The sequence below is a fragment of the Salmo salar genome, chromosome 07, assembly GCF_965601325.2.
Source record: "Salmo salar chromosome 07, fSalSal1, whole genome shotgun sequence".
Taxonomy (NCBI): Eukaryota; Metazoa; Chordata; class Actinopteri; order Salmoniformes; family Salmonidae; genus Salmo; species Salmo salar.
Window position 1 is genome coordinate 75,545,265 of NC_138297.1, and position 17,236 is coordinate 75,562,500.

Below are 17,236 nucleotides of genomic sequence, written 5' to 3' on the forward strand. Positions count from 1 at the left end.
TCTGGTCTATAGTAGTGCACTATATAGGGAATAGGGCTCTGGTCTAAAGTAGTGCACTATATAGGGAATAGGGCTCTGGTCTATAGTAGTGCACTATATAGGGAATAGGGCTCTGGTCTATAGTAGTGCACTATATAGGGAATAGGGCTCTGGTCTATAGTAGTGCACTATATAGGGAATAGGGCTCTGGTCTATAGTAGTGCACTATATAGGGAATAGGGCTCTGGTCTATAGTAGTGCACTATATAGGGAATAGGGCTCTGGTCTATAGTAGTGCACTATATAGGGAATAGGGCTCTGGTCTATAGTAGTGCACTATATAGGGAATAGGGCTCTGGTCTATAGTAGTGCACTATATAGGGAATAGGGCTCTGGTCTATAGTAGTGCACTATATAGGGAATAGGGCTCTGGTCTATAGTAGTGCACTATATAGGGAATAGGGCTCTGGTCTATAGTAGTGCACTATATAGGGAATAGGGCTCTGGTCTATAGTAGTGCACTATATAGGGAATAGGGCTCTGGTCTATAGTAGTGCACTATATAGGGAATAGGGCTCTGGTCTATAGTAGTGCACTATATAGGGAATAGGGCTCTGGTCTATAGTAGTGCACTATATAGGGAATAGGGCTCTGGTCTATAGTAGTGCACTATATAGGGAATAGGGCTCTGGTCTATAGTAGTGCACTATATAGGGAATAGGGCTCTGGTCTATAGTAGTGCACTATATAGGGAATAGGGCTCTGGTCTATAGTAGTGCACTATATAGGGAATAGGGCTCTGGTCTATAGTAGTGCACTATATAGGGAATAGGGCTCTGGTCTATAGTAGTGCACTATATAGGGAATAGGGCTCTGGTCTATAGTAGTACACTATATAGGGAATAGGGCTCTGGTCTATAGTAGTGCACTATATAGGGAATAGGGCTCTGGTCTATAGTAGTGCACTATATAGGGAATAGGGCCCTGGTCTATAGTAGTGCACTATATAGGGAATAGGGCTCTGGTCTATAGTAGTGCACTACTATAGGGAATAGGGCTCTGGTCTATAGTAGTGCACTACTATAGGGAATAGGGCTCTGGTCTATAGTAGTGCACTATATAGGGAATAGGGCTCTGGTCTATAGTAGTGGACTATATAGGGAATAGGGCTCTGGTCTATAGTAGTACACTATATAGGGAATAGGGCTCTGGTCTATAGTAGTACACTATATAGGGAATAGGGCTCTGGTCTATAGTAGTGCACTATATAGGGAATAGGGCTCTGGTCTATAGTAGTGCACTATATAGGGAATAGGGGTCTGGTCTATAGTAGTGCACTACGAAGGGAATAGGGCTCTGGTCTATAGTAGTGCACTACGAAGGGAATAGGGCTCTGGTCTATAGTAGTGCACTATATAGGGAATAGGGCTCTGGTCTATAGTAGTGTACTATATAGGGAATAGGGCTCTGGTCTAAAGTAGTGCACTATATAGGGAATAGGGCTCTGGTCTATAGTAGTGCACTATATAGGGAATAGGGCTCTGGTCTATAGTAGTGCACTATATAGGGAATAGGGCTCTGGTCTATAGTAGTGCACTATATAGGGAATAGGGCTCTGGTCTATAGTAGTGCACTATATAGGGAATAGGGCTCTGGTCTATAGTAGTGTACTATATAGGGAATAGGGCTCTGGTCTATAGTAGTGCACTATATAGGGAATAGGGCTCTGGTCTATAGTAGTGCACTATATAGGGAATAGGGCTCTGGTCTATAGTAGTGCACTATATAGGGAATAGGGCTCTGGTCTATAGTAGTGCACTATATAGGGAATAGGGCTCTGGTCTATAGTAGTGCACTATATAGGGAATAGGGCTCTGGTCTATAGTAGTGCACTATATAGGGAATAGGGCTCTGGTCTATAGTAGTGCACTATATAGGGAATAGGGCTCTGGTCTATAGTAGTGCACTATATAGGGAATAGGGCTCTGGTCTATAGTAGTGTACTATATAGGGAATAGGGCTCTGGTCTATAGTAGTGCACTATATAGGGAATAGGGCTCTGGTCTATAGTAGTGCACTATATAGGGAATAGGGCTCTGGTCTATAGTAGTGTACTATATAGGGAATAGGGCTCTGGTCTATAGTAGTGCACTATATAGGGAATAGGGCTCTGGTCTATAGTAGTGCACTATATAGGGAATAGGGCTCTGGTCTATAGTAGTGCACTATATAGGGAATAGGGCTCTGGTCTATAGTAGTGTACTATATAGGGAATAGGGCTCTGGTCTATAGTAGTGTACTATATAGGGAATAGGGCTCTGGTCTAAAGTAGTGCACTACGAAGGGAATAGGGCTCTGGTCTAAAGTAGTGCACTATATAGGGAATAGGGCTCTGGTCTATAGTAGTGCACTATATAGGGAATAGGGCTCTGGTCTAAAGTAGTGCACTATATAGGGAATAGGGCTCTGGTCTATAGTAGTGTACTATATAGGGAATAGGGCTCTGGTCTATAGTAGTACACTATATAGGGAATAGGGCTCTGGTCTATAGTAGTGCACTATATAGGGAATAGGGCCCTGGTCTATAGTAGTGTACTATATAGGGGATAGGGGCCCATTGGGAACACCATGTAATGCTTAGTGACAGCTGGACTTACTGCAGCGTCTTGACGAAGCGTGAGAAGAGGTAGGCCACTCTGCTGCGGACCTTAGGACTGCTGTGTCTCAGACCTCGATGGTCCAGGAAGGCCATCTACAGGACAGAGTGGAACAAAACCGCCCCTTTATCCAGGGGTCCACTGTCCCTCTCCTCAACACTGATACAAAACCTCCCCTTTATCCAGGGGTCCACTGTCCCTCTCCTCTACACTGATACAAAACCTCCCCTTTATCCAGGGGTCCACTGTCCCTCTCCTCTCCTCTGATACAAAACCTCCCCTTTATCCAGGGCTCCACTGTCCCTCTCCTCTGATACAAAACCTCCCCTTTAACCAGGGGTCCACTGTCCCTCTCCTCAACACTGATACAAAACCTCCCCTTTATCCAGGGGTCCACTGTCCCTCTCCTCTGATACAAAACCTCCCCTTTAACCAGGGGTCCACTGTCCCTCTCCTCTCCTCTGATACAAAACCTCCCCTTTATCCAGGGGTCCACTGTCCCTCTCCTCAACACTGATACAAAACCTCCCCTTTATCCAGGGGTCCACTGTCCCTCTCCTCTCAACACTGATACAAAACCTCCCCTTTATCCAGGGGTCCACTGTCCCTCTCCTCTACACTGATACAAAACCTCCCCTTTATCCAGGGGTCCACTGTCCCTCTCCTCTACACTGATACAAAACCTCCCCTTTATCCAGGGGTCCACTGTCCCTCTCCTCTACACTGATACAAAACCTCCCCTTTATCCAGGGGTCCACTGTCCCTCTCCTCTACACTGATACAAAACCTCCCCTTTATCCAGGGGTCCACTGTCCCTCTCCTCTGATACAAAACCTCCCCTTTATCCAGGGGTCCACTGTCCCTCTCCTCAACACTGATACAAAACCTCCCCTTTATCCAGGGGTCCACTGTCCCTCTCCTCAACACTGATACAAAACCTCCCCTTTATCCAGGGGTCCACTGTCCCTCTCCTCTGATACAAAACCTCCCCTTTATCCAGGGGTCCACTGTCCCTCTCCTCTACACTGATACAAAACCTCCCCTTTATCCAGGGGTCCACTGTCCCTCTCCTCTACACTGATACAAAACCTCCCCTTTATCCAGGGGTCCACTGTCCCTCTCCTCTCCTCTGATACAAAACCTCCCCTTTATCCAGGGCTCCACTGTCCCTCTCCTCTCCTCAACACTGATACAAAACCTCCCCTTTATCCAGGGGTCCACTGTCCCCCTCCTCTCCTCAACACTGATACAAAACCTCCCCTTTATCCAGGGGTCCACTGTCCCCCTCCTCTCCTCTGATACAAAACCTCCCCTTTATCCAGGGGTCCACTGTCCCTCTCCTCTCCACTGATACAAAACCTCCCCTTTATCCAGGGGTCCACTGTCCCTCTCCTCTGATACAAAACCTCCCCTTTATCCAGGGGTCCACTGTCCCTCTCCTCTCCTCTGATACAAAACCTCCCCTTTATCCAGGGGTCCACTGTCCCTCTCCTCAACACTGATACAAAACCTCCCCTTTATCCAGGGGTCCACTGTCCCTCTCCTCTCAACACTGATACAAAACCTCCCCTTTATCCAGGGGTCCACTGTCCCTCTCCTCAACACTGATACAAAACCTCCCCTTTATCCAGGGGTCCACTGTCCCTCTCCTCTACACTGATACAAAACCTCCCCTTTATCCAGGGGTCCACTGTCCCTCTCCTCTACACTGATACAAAACCTCCCCTTTATCCAGGGGTCCACTGTCCCTCTCCTCTGATACAAAACCTCCCCTTTATCCAGGGGTCCACTGTCCCTCTCCTCAACACTGATACAAAACCTCCCCTTTATCCAGGGCTCCACTGTCCCTCTCCTCTCAACACTGATACAAAACCTCCCCTTTATCCAGGGGTCCACTGTCCCTCTCCTCTACACTGATACAAAACCTCCCCTTTATCCAGGGGTCCACTGTCCCTCTCCTCAACACTGATACAAAACCTCCCCTTTATCCAGGGGTCCACTGTCCCTCTCCTCTACACTGATACAAAACCTCCCCTTTATCCAGGGGTCCACTGTCCCTCTCCTCAACACGGATACAAAACCTCCCCTTTATCCAGGGCTCCACTGTCCCTCTCCTCTACACTGATACAAAACCTCCCCTTTATCCAGGGGTCCACTGTCCCTCTCCTCTGATACAAAACCTCCCCTTTATCCAGGGCTCCACTGTCCCTCTCCTCAACACTGATACAAAACCTCCCCTTTATCCAGGGGTCCACTGTCCCTCTCCTCTCCTCTGATACAAAACCTCCCCTTTATCCAGGGGTCCACTGTCCCTCTCCTCTCCTCTGATGCAAAACCTCCCCTTTATCCAGGGGTCCACTGTCCCTAACCTCTCCTCTGATACAAAACCTCCCCTTTATCCAGGGGTCCACTGTCCCTCTCCTCAACACTGATACAAAACCTCCCCTTTATCCAGGGGTCCACTGTCCCTCTCCTCTACACTGATACAAAACCTCCCCTTTATCCAGGGGTCCACTGTCCCTCTCCTCTCCTCTGATACAAAACCTCCCCTTTATCCAGGGGTCCACTGTCCCTCTCCTCTCCTCTGATACAAAACCTCCCCTTTATCCAGGGGTCCACTGTCCCTCTCCTCTACACTGATACAAAACCTCCCCTTTATCCAGGGGTCCACTGTCCCTCTCCTCTCCTCTGATACAAAACCTCCCCTTTATCCAGGGGTCCACTGTCCCTCTCCTCTCCTCAACACTGATACAAAACCTCCCCTTTATCCAGGGGTCCACTGTCCCTCTCCTCTCCTCTGATACAAAACCTCCCCTTTATCCAGGGGTCCACTGTCCCTCTCCTCTACACTGATACAAAACCTCCCCTTTATCCAGGGGTCCACTGTCCCTCTCCTCTCCTCAACATGGATACAAAACCTCCCCTTTATCCAGGGGTCCACTGTCCCTCTCCTCAACACGGATACAAAACCTCCCCTTTATCCAGGGCTCCACTGTCCCTCTCCTCTCCTCAACACTGTGAAGACACGACGTTTAAAAGGTAGAACAGAGAGCTGATTGGCTGGTTGATTCAGCGACTGCAGTACTAACCAGGACATTGGGGATGTGCTGCGGTTCAACCAGGAAGAACTTGTCGTAACGAACCACCGTCTCAAAGAACTCCAGGGATACAGACGTGTGTTGGTACCCGCTGAGACCAGAGGAGACGAGCTGAGGAGACGAGGAGAAAACAGGACATGATAACAGACATTAGAAACAGGGGTCGTCGGCGGGGACTGGACCCCGGGGGGTCGTCGGCGGGGACTGGACCCCGGGGGGTCGTCGGCGGGGACTGGACCCCGGGGGGTCGTCGGCGGGGACTGGACCCCGGGGGGTCGTCGGCGGGGACTGGACCCCGGGGGGTCGTCGGCGGGGACTGGACCCCGGGGGGTCGTCGGCTGTGTTTAACTCACCGTTCTCATCATATCCTGCAGGGCGGAGGTCTTGGCCGTGTCGCCAGAGAAGTGGGCCCCGTGTGAAGCCGGCAGAGCCTCTCCCAGCATGTACAGCAGCCTGATGGCCACCTCCACCTCCATGAAGGACGCCGTCTGCCACCGCCTGAGACACACACAATCAGGATCAGTACACGGTTCTTCACGGGGGGACGTCGAGGAAGAAAACAAGATGGAGTCTTACTGCACGGTGTTATTGAAGACTCTGCCTACAGCTTCCAGGAGCAGCTCAGGAGACACCTGAGCCAGACGATCTAACAGCATCTTTAACTGTTTCCTGTACTCTACAAACATCGCTTCATCCTCCCCCTGGGAGAGAGAGAGAAAGAGGGGGAGAGATGGACAGAGAGAGAGAGAGGGGGGGAGAGATGGACAGAGAGAGAGAGAGGGGGGGAGAGATGGACAGAGAGAGAGAGAGGGGGGGAGAGATGGACAGAGAGAGAGAGGAGGGAGAGATGGACAGAGAGAGAGGAGGGAGAGATGGACAGAGAGAGAGGAGGGAGAGATGGACAGAGAGAGAGGAGGGAGAGATGGACAGAGAGAGAGGAGGGAGAGATGGACAGAGAGAGAGGAGGGAGAGATGGACAGAGAGAGAGAGAGAGAGAGAGAGAGAGAGAGAGAGAGAGAGAGAGGGGGAGAGATGGACAGAGAGGGGAGAGAGATGGAGAGAGAGAGAAAGGAGAGAGATAGAAGGGAGAGAGATGGAGACAGTGAGTAATGAGAACGATGTTCAACTCCCCCCACAATTTAAAACCTTAAAGTTTTTACCTCGTTGTCAAAGTTGTACTCTTCATCATAAGTGAGTTTCTTCATCACAGCCAACATGATGGCCTGTTGAGACAGAGACACAGTCAACACGCCGGACACACACACACACGTCAACACGCCGGACACACACACACACGTCAACACGCCGGATACACACACACACACGTCAACACGCCGGATACACACATCAGTCAACACGCCGGATACACATCAGTCAACACGCCGGACACACACACGTCAACACGCCGGACACACACACACATCAACACACACGTCAACACGCCGGACACACACATCAGTCAACACGCCGGATACACACATCAGTCAACACGCCGGATACACACATCAGTCAACACGCCGGACACACACATCAGTCAACACGCCGGATACACACATCAGTCAACACGCCGGACACACACACACGTCAACACGCCGGACACACACATCAGTCAACACTCCGGATACACACATCAGTCAACGCGCCGGATACACACATCAGTCAACGCGCCGGATACACACATCAGTCAACGCACCGGATACACACATCAGTCAACACCCCGGATATACACATCAGTCAACACCCCGGATATACACATCAGTCAACACCCCGGATACATATCAGTCAACACCCCGGATACATATCAGTCAACACCCCGGATACATATCAGTCAACACGCCAGATACACACATCAGTCAACACGCCGGATACACACATCAGTCAACACGCCGGATACACACATCAGTCAACACGCCGGATACACACATCAGTCAACACCCTGGATACATATCAGTCAACACGCGCCGGATATACACATCAGTCAACACCCCGGATACACATCAGTCAACACCCCGGATACACATCAGTCAACACGCGCCGGATACACATCAGTCAACACGCGCCGGATACACACATCAGTCAACACGCGCCGGATACACACATCAGTCAACACGCGCCGGATACACACATCAGTCAACACGCGCCGGATACACACATCAGTCAACACGCGCCGGATACACACATCAGTCAACACGCGCCGGACACACATCAGTCAACACGCGCCGGACACACATCAGTCAACACGCGCCGGACACACATCAGTCAACACGCGCCGGACACACATCAGTCAACACGCGCCGGACACACATCAGTCAACACGCGCCGGACACACATCAGTCAACACGCGCCGGACACACATCAGTCAACACGCGCCGGATACACATCAGTCAACACGCGCCGGATACACATCAGTCAACACGCGCCGGATACACATCAGTCAACGCGCGCCGGATACACATCAGTCAACACGCCGGACACACATCAGTCAACGCGCGCCGGATACACATCAGTCAACGCACCGGATATACACATCAGTCAACACCCCGGATACATATCAGTCAACACCCCGGATACATATCAGTCAACGCGCCAGATACACACATCAGTCAACACGCCGGATACACACATCAGTCAACACGCCGGATACACACATCAGTCAACACGCCGGATACACACATCAGTCAACACGCGCCGGATATACACATCAGTCAACACGCGCCGGATATACACATCAGTCAACACGCGCCGGATATACACATCAGTCAACACCCCGGATACACATCAGTCAACACCCCGGATACACATCAGTCAACACGCGCCGGATACATATCAGTCAACACGCGCCGGATACACACATCAGTCAACACGCGCCGGATACACACATCAGTCAACACGCGCCGGATACACATCAGTCAACACGCGCCGGATACACATCAGTCAACACGCGCCGGATACACATCAGTCAACACGCCGGACACACACATCAGTCAACACGCTGGACAGATGGAGAGACGTTAGAACAGGTTTTTAAAAGCTAGTGGCTGGTTTCCCCAGACACCGATTAATTATATTCCTGGAATAAATTTAAAATAAAACATGGGTCATGTTTTTAGTCCAGAACTAAGGCCTAATCTGTGTGTCCGGGAAACCAGCCCCAAAGAGTTCCTGATGAAATCGTACCTCAACGTTAGTCTTCTGTTGGTCTGTCAGCAGCGGAAACTACAAGAGGGAAGAGAGACGACAGGATGTTGTCGTCATGAAAACACTACCAACGGGACCTTTAATTCAACGAAGTGGGGCTTTTCCCAGAAAGCAGGAGAGATTAGCCGGCTAACTGACACACACACACACACACACACACACACACACACACACACACACACACACACACACACACACACACACACACACACACACACACACACACACACCCCAAACGATAATGATTGGGGTCAGTTTGTGTGGACAGTTTTCTCCACCTTGTCTGATTCCCAGTACTCTTCAATGGCCTCCTGTCCTCCTCTCCCTACCTGAAGCATGTTACTCTGCCACTCGGACCCCTTGGGGAAGATTGCAAAAACAGATAAACACAAGTTTACGTCATGGTTACCGTGACACCCTGATCCTATTGATGACGCTGTCACATGACAGTGGTCTTGAGAGGCTACTCCACGCCCGTTCTAGAGATTATATTTCTATGGTTTCCCCTCTCCTGTCTAGTAAAGATACATCTAGAGTGGCTTCCTCTCCTGTCTAGTAGAGATACATCTAGAGTGGCTTCCTCTCCTGTCTAGTAGAGATACATCTAGAGTGGCTCCCTCTCCTGTCTAGTAGAGATACATCTAGAGTCTAGAGTGACTCCCTCTCCTGTCTAGTAGAGATACATCTAGAGCGATTCCCTCTCCTGTCTAGTAGAGATACATCTAGAGTGGATCCCTCTCCTGTCTAGTAGAGATACATCTAGAGTGGCTTCCTCTCCTGTCTAGTAAAGATACATCTAGAGTGACTCCCTCTCCTGTCTAGTAAAGATACATCTAGAGTGACTTCCTCTCCTGTCTAGTAGAGATACATCTAGAGTGGCTCCCTCTCCTGTCTAGTAGAGATACATCTAGAGTGACTCCCTCTCCTGTCTAGTAAATATACATCTAGAGTGGCTTCCTCTTCTGTCTAGTAAAGATACATCTAGAGTGACTCCCTCTCCTGTCTAGTAGAGATACATCTAGAGTGACTCCCTCTCCTGTCTAGTAGAGATACATCTAGAGTGGATCCCTCTCCTGTCTAGTAGAGATACATCTAGAGTGACTCCCTCTCCTGTCTAGTAGAGATACATCTAGAGTCTAGAGTGGCCCAAATGACACTATTCCCTTTATAGTGTACTACATTTGACCAGAGACCTGGATGGAATAAGGTGCCATAGAGAATAGGGAGCCATATTCCCATAGACCTCTGGTATCAGTGTGTATCTCACCTGTTTGAGTACGTCCAGGTAGTCGTCTCTCACCTGTTTGAGTACGTCCAGGTAGTGGTATCTCACCTGTTTGAGTACGTCCAGGTAGTGGCATCTCACCTGTTTGAGTACGTCCAGGTAGTGGCATCTCACCTGTTTGAGTACGTCCAGGTAGTGGCATCTCACCTGTTTGAGTACGTCCAGGTAGTGGCATCTCACCTGTTTGAGTACGTCCAGGTAGTGGCATCTCACCTGTTTGAGTACGTCCAGGTAGTGGTATCTCACCTGTTTGAGTACGTCCAGGTAGTGGCATCTCACCTGTTTGAGTACGTCCAGGTAGTGGCATCTCACCTGTTTGAGTACGTCCAGGTAGTCGCATCTCACCTGTTTGAGTACGTCCAGGTAGTCGCATCTCACCTGTTTGAGTACGTCCAGGTAGTGGTATCTCACCTGTTTGAGTACATCCAGGTAGTGGTATCTCACCTGTTTGAGTACGTCCAGGTAGTCGTATCTCACCTGTTTGAGTACGTCCAGGTAGTCGTCTCTCACCTGTTTGAGTACGTCCAGGTAGTCGTCTCTCACCTGTTTGACTACGTCCAGGTAGTCGTATCTCACCTGTTTGAGTACGTCCAGGTAGTCGCATCTCACCTGTTTGAGTACGTCCAGGTAGTCGCATCTCACCTGTTTGAGTACGTCCAGGTAGTCGTATCTCACCTGTTTGAGTACGTCCAGGTAGTCGCATCTCACCTGTTTGAGTACGTCCAGGTAGTCGCATCTCACCTGTTTGAGTACGTCCAGGTAGTCGTATCAGTGCGTATCTCACCTGTTTGAGTACGTTCAGGTAGTCGTAGCAGAAGCCTACGATGTTAGCCGAGATGTCGTCGTCGTCGTGGACCAACAGCTGGAGGAGCAGAGGAACCTTTGCCTCGATGGCGCGCAGCGACTCGGCGGCGTCTTTCACTTCGCCCCCCTTGGCCTGTTTGGTCCAGCTCAGCACCAGAGACTGACCCATCCCATTCACCAGTCTGGAGAACTTAGCCAGGAAGTCCACATCCTCTTCCTGACAGAGCCAAGACAGGAAACCATTTCACTGCACAGCACTACTCTATAGGAGACAGGGGGGCCATTTCACTGTACAGCACTACTATATAGGAGACAGGACGGCCATTTCACTGTACAGCACTACTATATAGGAGACAGGAAACCATTTCACTGTACAGCACTACTATATAGGAGACAGGAAACCATTTCACTGTACAGCACTACTATATAGGAGACAGGACGGCCATTTCACTGTACAGCACTACTATATAGGAGACAGGAAACCATTTCACTGTACAGCACTACTATATAGGAGACAGGGGGGGGCCATTTCACTGTACAGCACTACTATATAGGAGACAGGGGGGCCATTTCACTGTACAGCACTACTATATAGGAGACAGGGGGGGGCCATTTCACTGTACAGCACTACTATATAGGAGACAGGAAACCATTTCACTGTACAGCACTACTATATAGGAGACAGGACGGCCATTTCACTGTACAGCACTACTATATAGGAGACAGGGGCGGCCATTTCACTGTACAGCACTACTATATAGGAGACAGGAAACCATTTCACTGTACAGCACTACTATATAGGAGACAGGAACCATTTCACTGTACAGCACTACTATATAGGAGACAGGAAACCATTTCACTGTACAGCACTACTATATAGGAGACAGGACGGCCATTTCACTGTACAGCACTACTATATAGGAGACAGGAAACCATTTCACTGTACAGCACTACTATATAGGAGACAGGAAACCATTTCACTGTACAGCACTACTATATAGGAGACAGGAAACCATTTCACTGTACAGCACTACTATATAGGAGACAGGGGGGGCCATTTCACTGTACAGCACTACTATATAGGAGACAGGAAACCATTTCACTGTACAGCACTACTATATAGGAGACAGGAAACCATTTCACTGTACAGCACTACTATATAGGAGACAGGAAACCATTTCACTGTACAGCACTACTATATAGGAGACAGGAAACCATTTCACTGTACAGCACTACTATATAGGAGACAGGGGGGGCCATTTCACTGTACAGCACTACTATATAGGAGACAGGAAACCATTTCACTGTACAGCACTACTATATAGGAGACAGGACGGCCATTTCACTGTACAGCACTACTATATAGGAGACAGGAAACCATTTCACTGTACAGCACTACTATATAGGAGACAGGGGGGGGCCATTTCACTGTACAGCACTACTATATAGGAGACAGGGGGGCCATTTCACTGTACAGCACTACTATATAGGAGACAGGGGGGGCCATTTCACTGTACAGCACTACTATATAGGAGACAGGAAACCATTTCACTGTACAGCACTACTATATAGGAGACAGGACGGCCATTTCACTGTACAGCACTACTATATAGGAGACAGGACGGCCATTTCACTGTACAGCACTACTATATAGGAGACAGGGGGCCATTTCACTGTACAGCACTACTATATAGGAGACAGGAAACCATTTCACTGTACAGCACTACTATATAGGAGACAGGAAACCATTTCACTGTACAGCACTACTATATAGGAGACAGGAAACCATTTCACTGTACAGCACTACTATATAGGAGACAGGACGGCCATTTCACTGTACAGCACTACTATATAGGAGACAGGAAACCATTTCACTGTACAGCACTACTATATAGGAGACAGGAAACCATTTCACTGTACAGCACTACTATATAGGAGACAGGAAACCATTTCACTGTACAGCACTACTATATAGGAGACAGGAAACCATTTCACTGTACAGCACTACTATATAGGAGACAGGAAACCATTTCACTGTACAGCACTACTATATAGGAGACAGGACGGCCATTTCACTGTACAGCACTACTATATAGGAGACAGGAAACCATTTCACTGTACAGCACTACTATATAGGAGACAGGAAACCATTTCACTGTACAGCACTACTATATAGGAGACAGGAAACCATTTCACTGTACAGCACTACTATATAGGAGACAGGACGGCCATTTCACTGTACAGCACTACTATATAGGAGACAGGAAACCATTTCACTGTACAGCACTACTATATAGGAGACAGGACGGCCATTTCACTGTACAGCACTACTATATAGGAGACAGGGGGGGCCATTTCACTGTACAGCACTACTATATAGGAGACAGGGGGGGCCATTTCACTGTACAGCACTACTATATAGGAGACAGGGGGGCCATTTCACTGTACAGCACTACTATATAGGAGACAGGGGGGGCCATTTCACTGTACAGCACTACTATATAGGAGACAGGGGGGCCATTTCACTGTACAGCACTACTATATAGGAGACAGGGGGGCCATTTCACTGTACAGCACTACTATATAGGAGACAGGAAACCATTTCACTGTACAGCACTACTATATAGGAGACAGGGGGCCATTTCACTGTACAGCACTACTATATAGGAGACGGGAAACCATTTCACTGCACAGCACTACTATATAGGAGACGGGACGGCCATTTCACTGCACAGCACTACTATATAGGAGACAGGGGGGGCCATTTCACTGCACAGCACTACTATATAGGAGACGGGACGGCCATTTCACTGCACAGCACTACTATATAGGAGACGGGACGGCCATTTCACTGCACAGCACTACTATATAGGAGACGGGAAACCATTTCACTGCACAGCACTACTATATAGGAGACGGGAAACCATTTCACTGTACAGCACTACTATATAGGAGACAGGGGGGGCCATTTCACTGTACAGCACTACTATATAGGATACAGGGGGGCCATTTCACTGTACAGCACTACTATATAGGAGACAGGAAACCATTTCACTGTACAGCACTACTATATAGGAGACAGGGGGGGCCATTTCACTGCACAGCACTACTATATAGGAGACAGGGGGGCCATTTCACTGTACAGCACTACTATATAGGAGACAGGGGGGGCCATTTCACTGTACAGCACTGTTGTGTGTGTGTGTGTGTGTGTGTGTGTGTGTGGTGTGTGTGTGTGTGTGTGTGTGTGTGTGTGTGTGTGTGTACACCTACCTCCTCCACATTGAAGAAGCCAGCAGACTGCAGGACTTGACAGAGGGACTCAACCAGCTTGGTTTTGTCTGTAGGGTCCATGCCTTTATTAACAATCTCAAACAGACATTCGCACGCCTCCTCTCTCAGGTCCTCCACGGACATCTGACTCAGGAGCAGGTTAACAAACCTGGAGGGACAGGAAACACACTGGTTACACACTGGTCCAGGACCAGTCCATCTGATCTCTGGTTTATAAACCTGGTCCAGGACCAGTCCATCTGACAGTCATCTGATCTCTGGTTTATAAACCTGGTCCAGGACCAGTCATCTGATCTCTGGTTTATAAACCTGGACAGGAAACACTGGACCAGGACCAGTCATCTGATCTCTGGTTTATAAACCTGGACAGGAAACACTGGACCAGGACCAGTCATCTGAGCTCTGGTCTATACACCTGGAGGGACAGGAAACACTGGACCAGGACCAGTCCATCTGATCTCTGGTTACACACTGGACCAGGACCAGTCCATCTGATCTCTGGTTACACACTGGACAGGAAACACTGGACCAGGACCAGTCATCTGATCTCTGGTTTATAAACCTGGAGGGACAGGAAACACTGGACCAGGACCAGTCATCTGATCTCTGGTCTATCAACCTGGACCAGGACCAGTCCATCTGATCTCTGGTCTATAAACCTGGACAGGAAACACTGGACCAGGACCAGTCCATCTGATCTCTGGTCTATAAACCTGGACAGGAAACACTGGACCAGGACCAGTCATCTGATCTCTGGTTTATAAACCTGGAGGGACAGGAAACACTGGACCAGGACCAGTCCATCTGATCTCTGGTTTATCAACCTGGTCCAGGACCAGTCATCTGATCTCTGGTTTATAAACCTGGACAGGAAACACTGGACCAGGACCAGTCATCTGATCTCTGGTCTATAAACCTGGACAGGAAACACTGGACCAGGACCAGTCCATCTGATCTCTGGTCTATAAACCTGGACAGGAAACACTGGACCAGGACCAGTCATCTGATCTCTGGTTTATAAACCTGGACAGGAAACACTGGACCAGGACCAGTCATCTGATCTCTGGTTTATCAACCTGGTCCAGGACCAGTCATCTGATCTCTGGTTTATAAACCTGGACAGGAAACACTGGACCAGGACCAGTCCATCTGATCTCTGGTCTATAAACCTGGTCCAGGAAACACTGGACCAGGACCAGAGTTTCAACCAACACGATGCACCTGATCTCAGTGTCCAGTCTCATAGCAAAGGGTCTGAATACTGACGTAAATAAGGGATCTGGATTTTATTTTTAATAAAATGTTTTCGCTTTGTCATTATGGGGTATTGTGTGTAGATTTATGGGGGGGGAATTACTGAATCCATTTTAGAATAAGGCTGTAACGTAACAAAATGTGGGGAAAGGGGTCTGAATGCAATGTATTTATCTCAAATACCTTAGTATTATCTATCCTGATGCCTGGTCACTTTACCCTGCCTTCATGTACATATCTATCTACCTCATTATTATCTATCCTGATGTCTAGTCACTTTACCCTGCCTTCATGTACATATCTACCTCATTATTATCTATCCTGATGCCTGGTCACTTTACCCTGCCTTCATGTACATATCTATCTACCTCATTATTATCTATCCTGATGCCTGGTCACTTTACCCTGCCTTCATGTACATATCTACCTCATTATTATCTATCCTGATGCCTGGTCACTTTACCCTGCCTTCATGTACATATCTACCTCATTATTATCTATCCTGATGTCTAGTCACTTTACCCTGCCTTCACGTACATATCTACCTCATTATTATCTATCCTGATGCCTGGTCACTTTACCCTGCCTTCATGTACATATCTATCTACCTCATTATTATCTATCCTGATGTCTAGCCACTTTACCCTGCCTTCATGTACATATCTACCTCTAATACCTTATTATTATCTATCCTGATGTCTAGTCACTTTACCCTGCCTTCATGTACATATCTACCTCAAATACCTTATTATTATCTATCCTGATGCCTAGTCACTATACCCTGCCTTCATGTACATATCTACCTCAAATACCTTATTATTATCTATCCTGATGTCTAGTCACTTTACCCTGCCTTCATGTACATATCTACCTCAAATACCTTATTATCTATCCTGATGCCTGGTCACTTTACCCTGCCTTCATGTACATATCTATCTACCTCATTATTATCTATCCTGATGTCTAGTCACTTTACCCTGCCTTCATGTACATATCTACCTCAAATACCTTATTATTATCTATCCTGATGTCTAGTCACTTTACCCTGCCTTCATGTACATATCTACCTCATTATTATCTATCCTGATGCCTGGTCACTTTACCCTGCCTTCATGTACATATCTACCTCATTATTATCTATCCTGATGCCTAGTCACTTTACCCTGCCTTCATGTACATATCTACCTCATTATTATCTATCCTGATGCCTGGTCACTTTACCCTGCCTTCATGTACATATCTACCTCATTATTATCTATCCTGATGCCTAGTCACTTTACCCTGCCTTCATGTACATATCTATCTACCTTAATAATAATAATAATAATAATATCTATCCTGATTAAGGATGCACGATATATCGGTCAACATATCGGAATCGGACGATATTAGCTAAAAATGCCAACATCGGTATCGGACAGATATTTAGTTTAACGCCGATGTTAAAAACCGGGATGTCAAAGCTACCGTGCCTACCTACATAACGTAGGTACAGGACGTAATGACGCCACGTTAAAATGTTTTGCGCTACACGTGCAAAACAGCATTCCTAACCTAGCCCACAATGTCTGCTGTGTGGATCGAGCAGTCAACAAGTCCAGCAGTCATTTGAAAGAGCAAGAACATTTCAACGAGACGACAACTCAAACGGCGAAATCCATAAGCGC

At 48.1% G+C, this 17,236-nt stretch overlaps 1 protein-coding gene across 1 annotated transcript in view; it reads right to left on the reverse strand.

Annotated features, from left to right (window-relative positions):
- LOC106591296 (exportin-T) overlaps nt 1-17,236 on the reverse strand; it is a 58,914-nt gene that overhangs the window by 17,194 nt on the left and 24,484 nt on the right. The window contains 8 exon segments of the mRNA XM_082978099.1: nt 2,637-2,731; nt 5,726-5,845; nt 6,088-6,232; nt 6,311-6,435; nt 6,895-6,957; nt 8,912-8,950; nt 11,002-11,238; nt 14,295-14,463. Coding sequence (XP_082834225.1) covers nt 2,637-2,731; nt 5,726-5,845; nt 6,088-6,232; nt 6,311-6,435; nt 6,895-6,957; nt 8,912-8,950; nt 11,002-11,238; nt 14,295-14,463 — 993 coding nt within the window.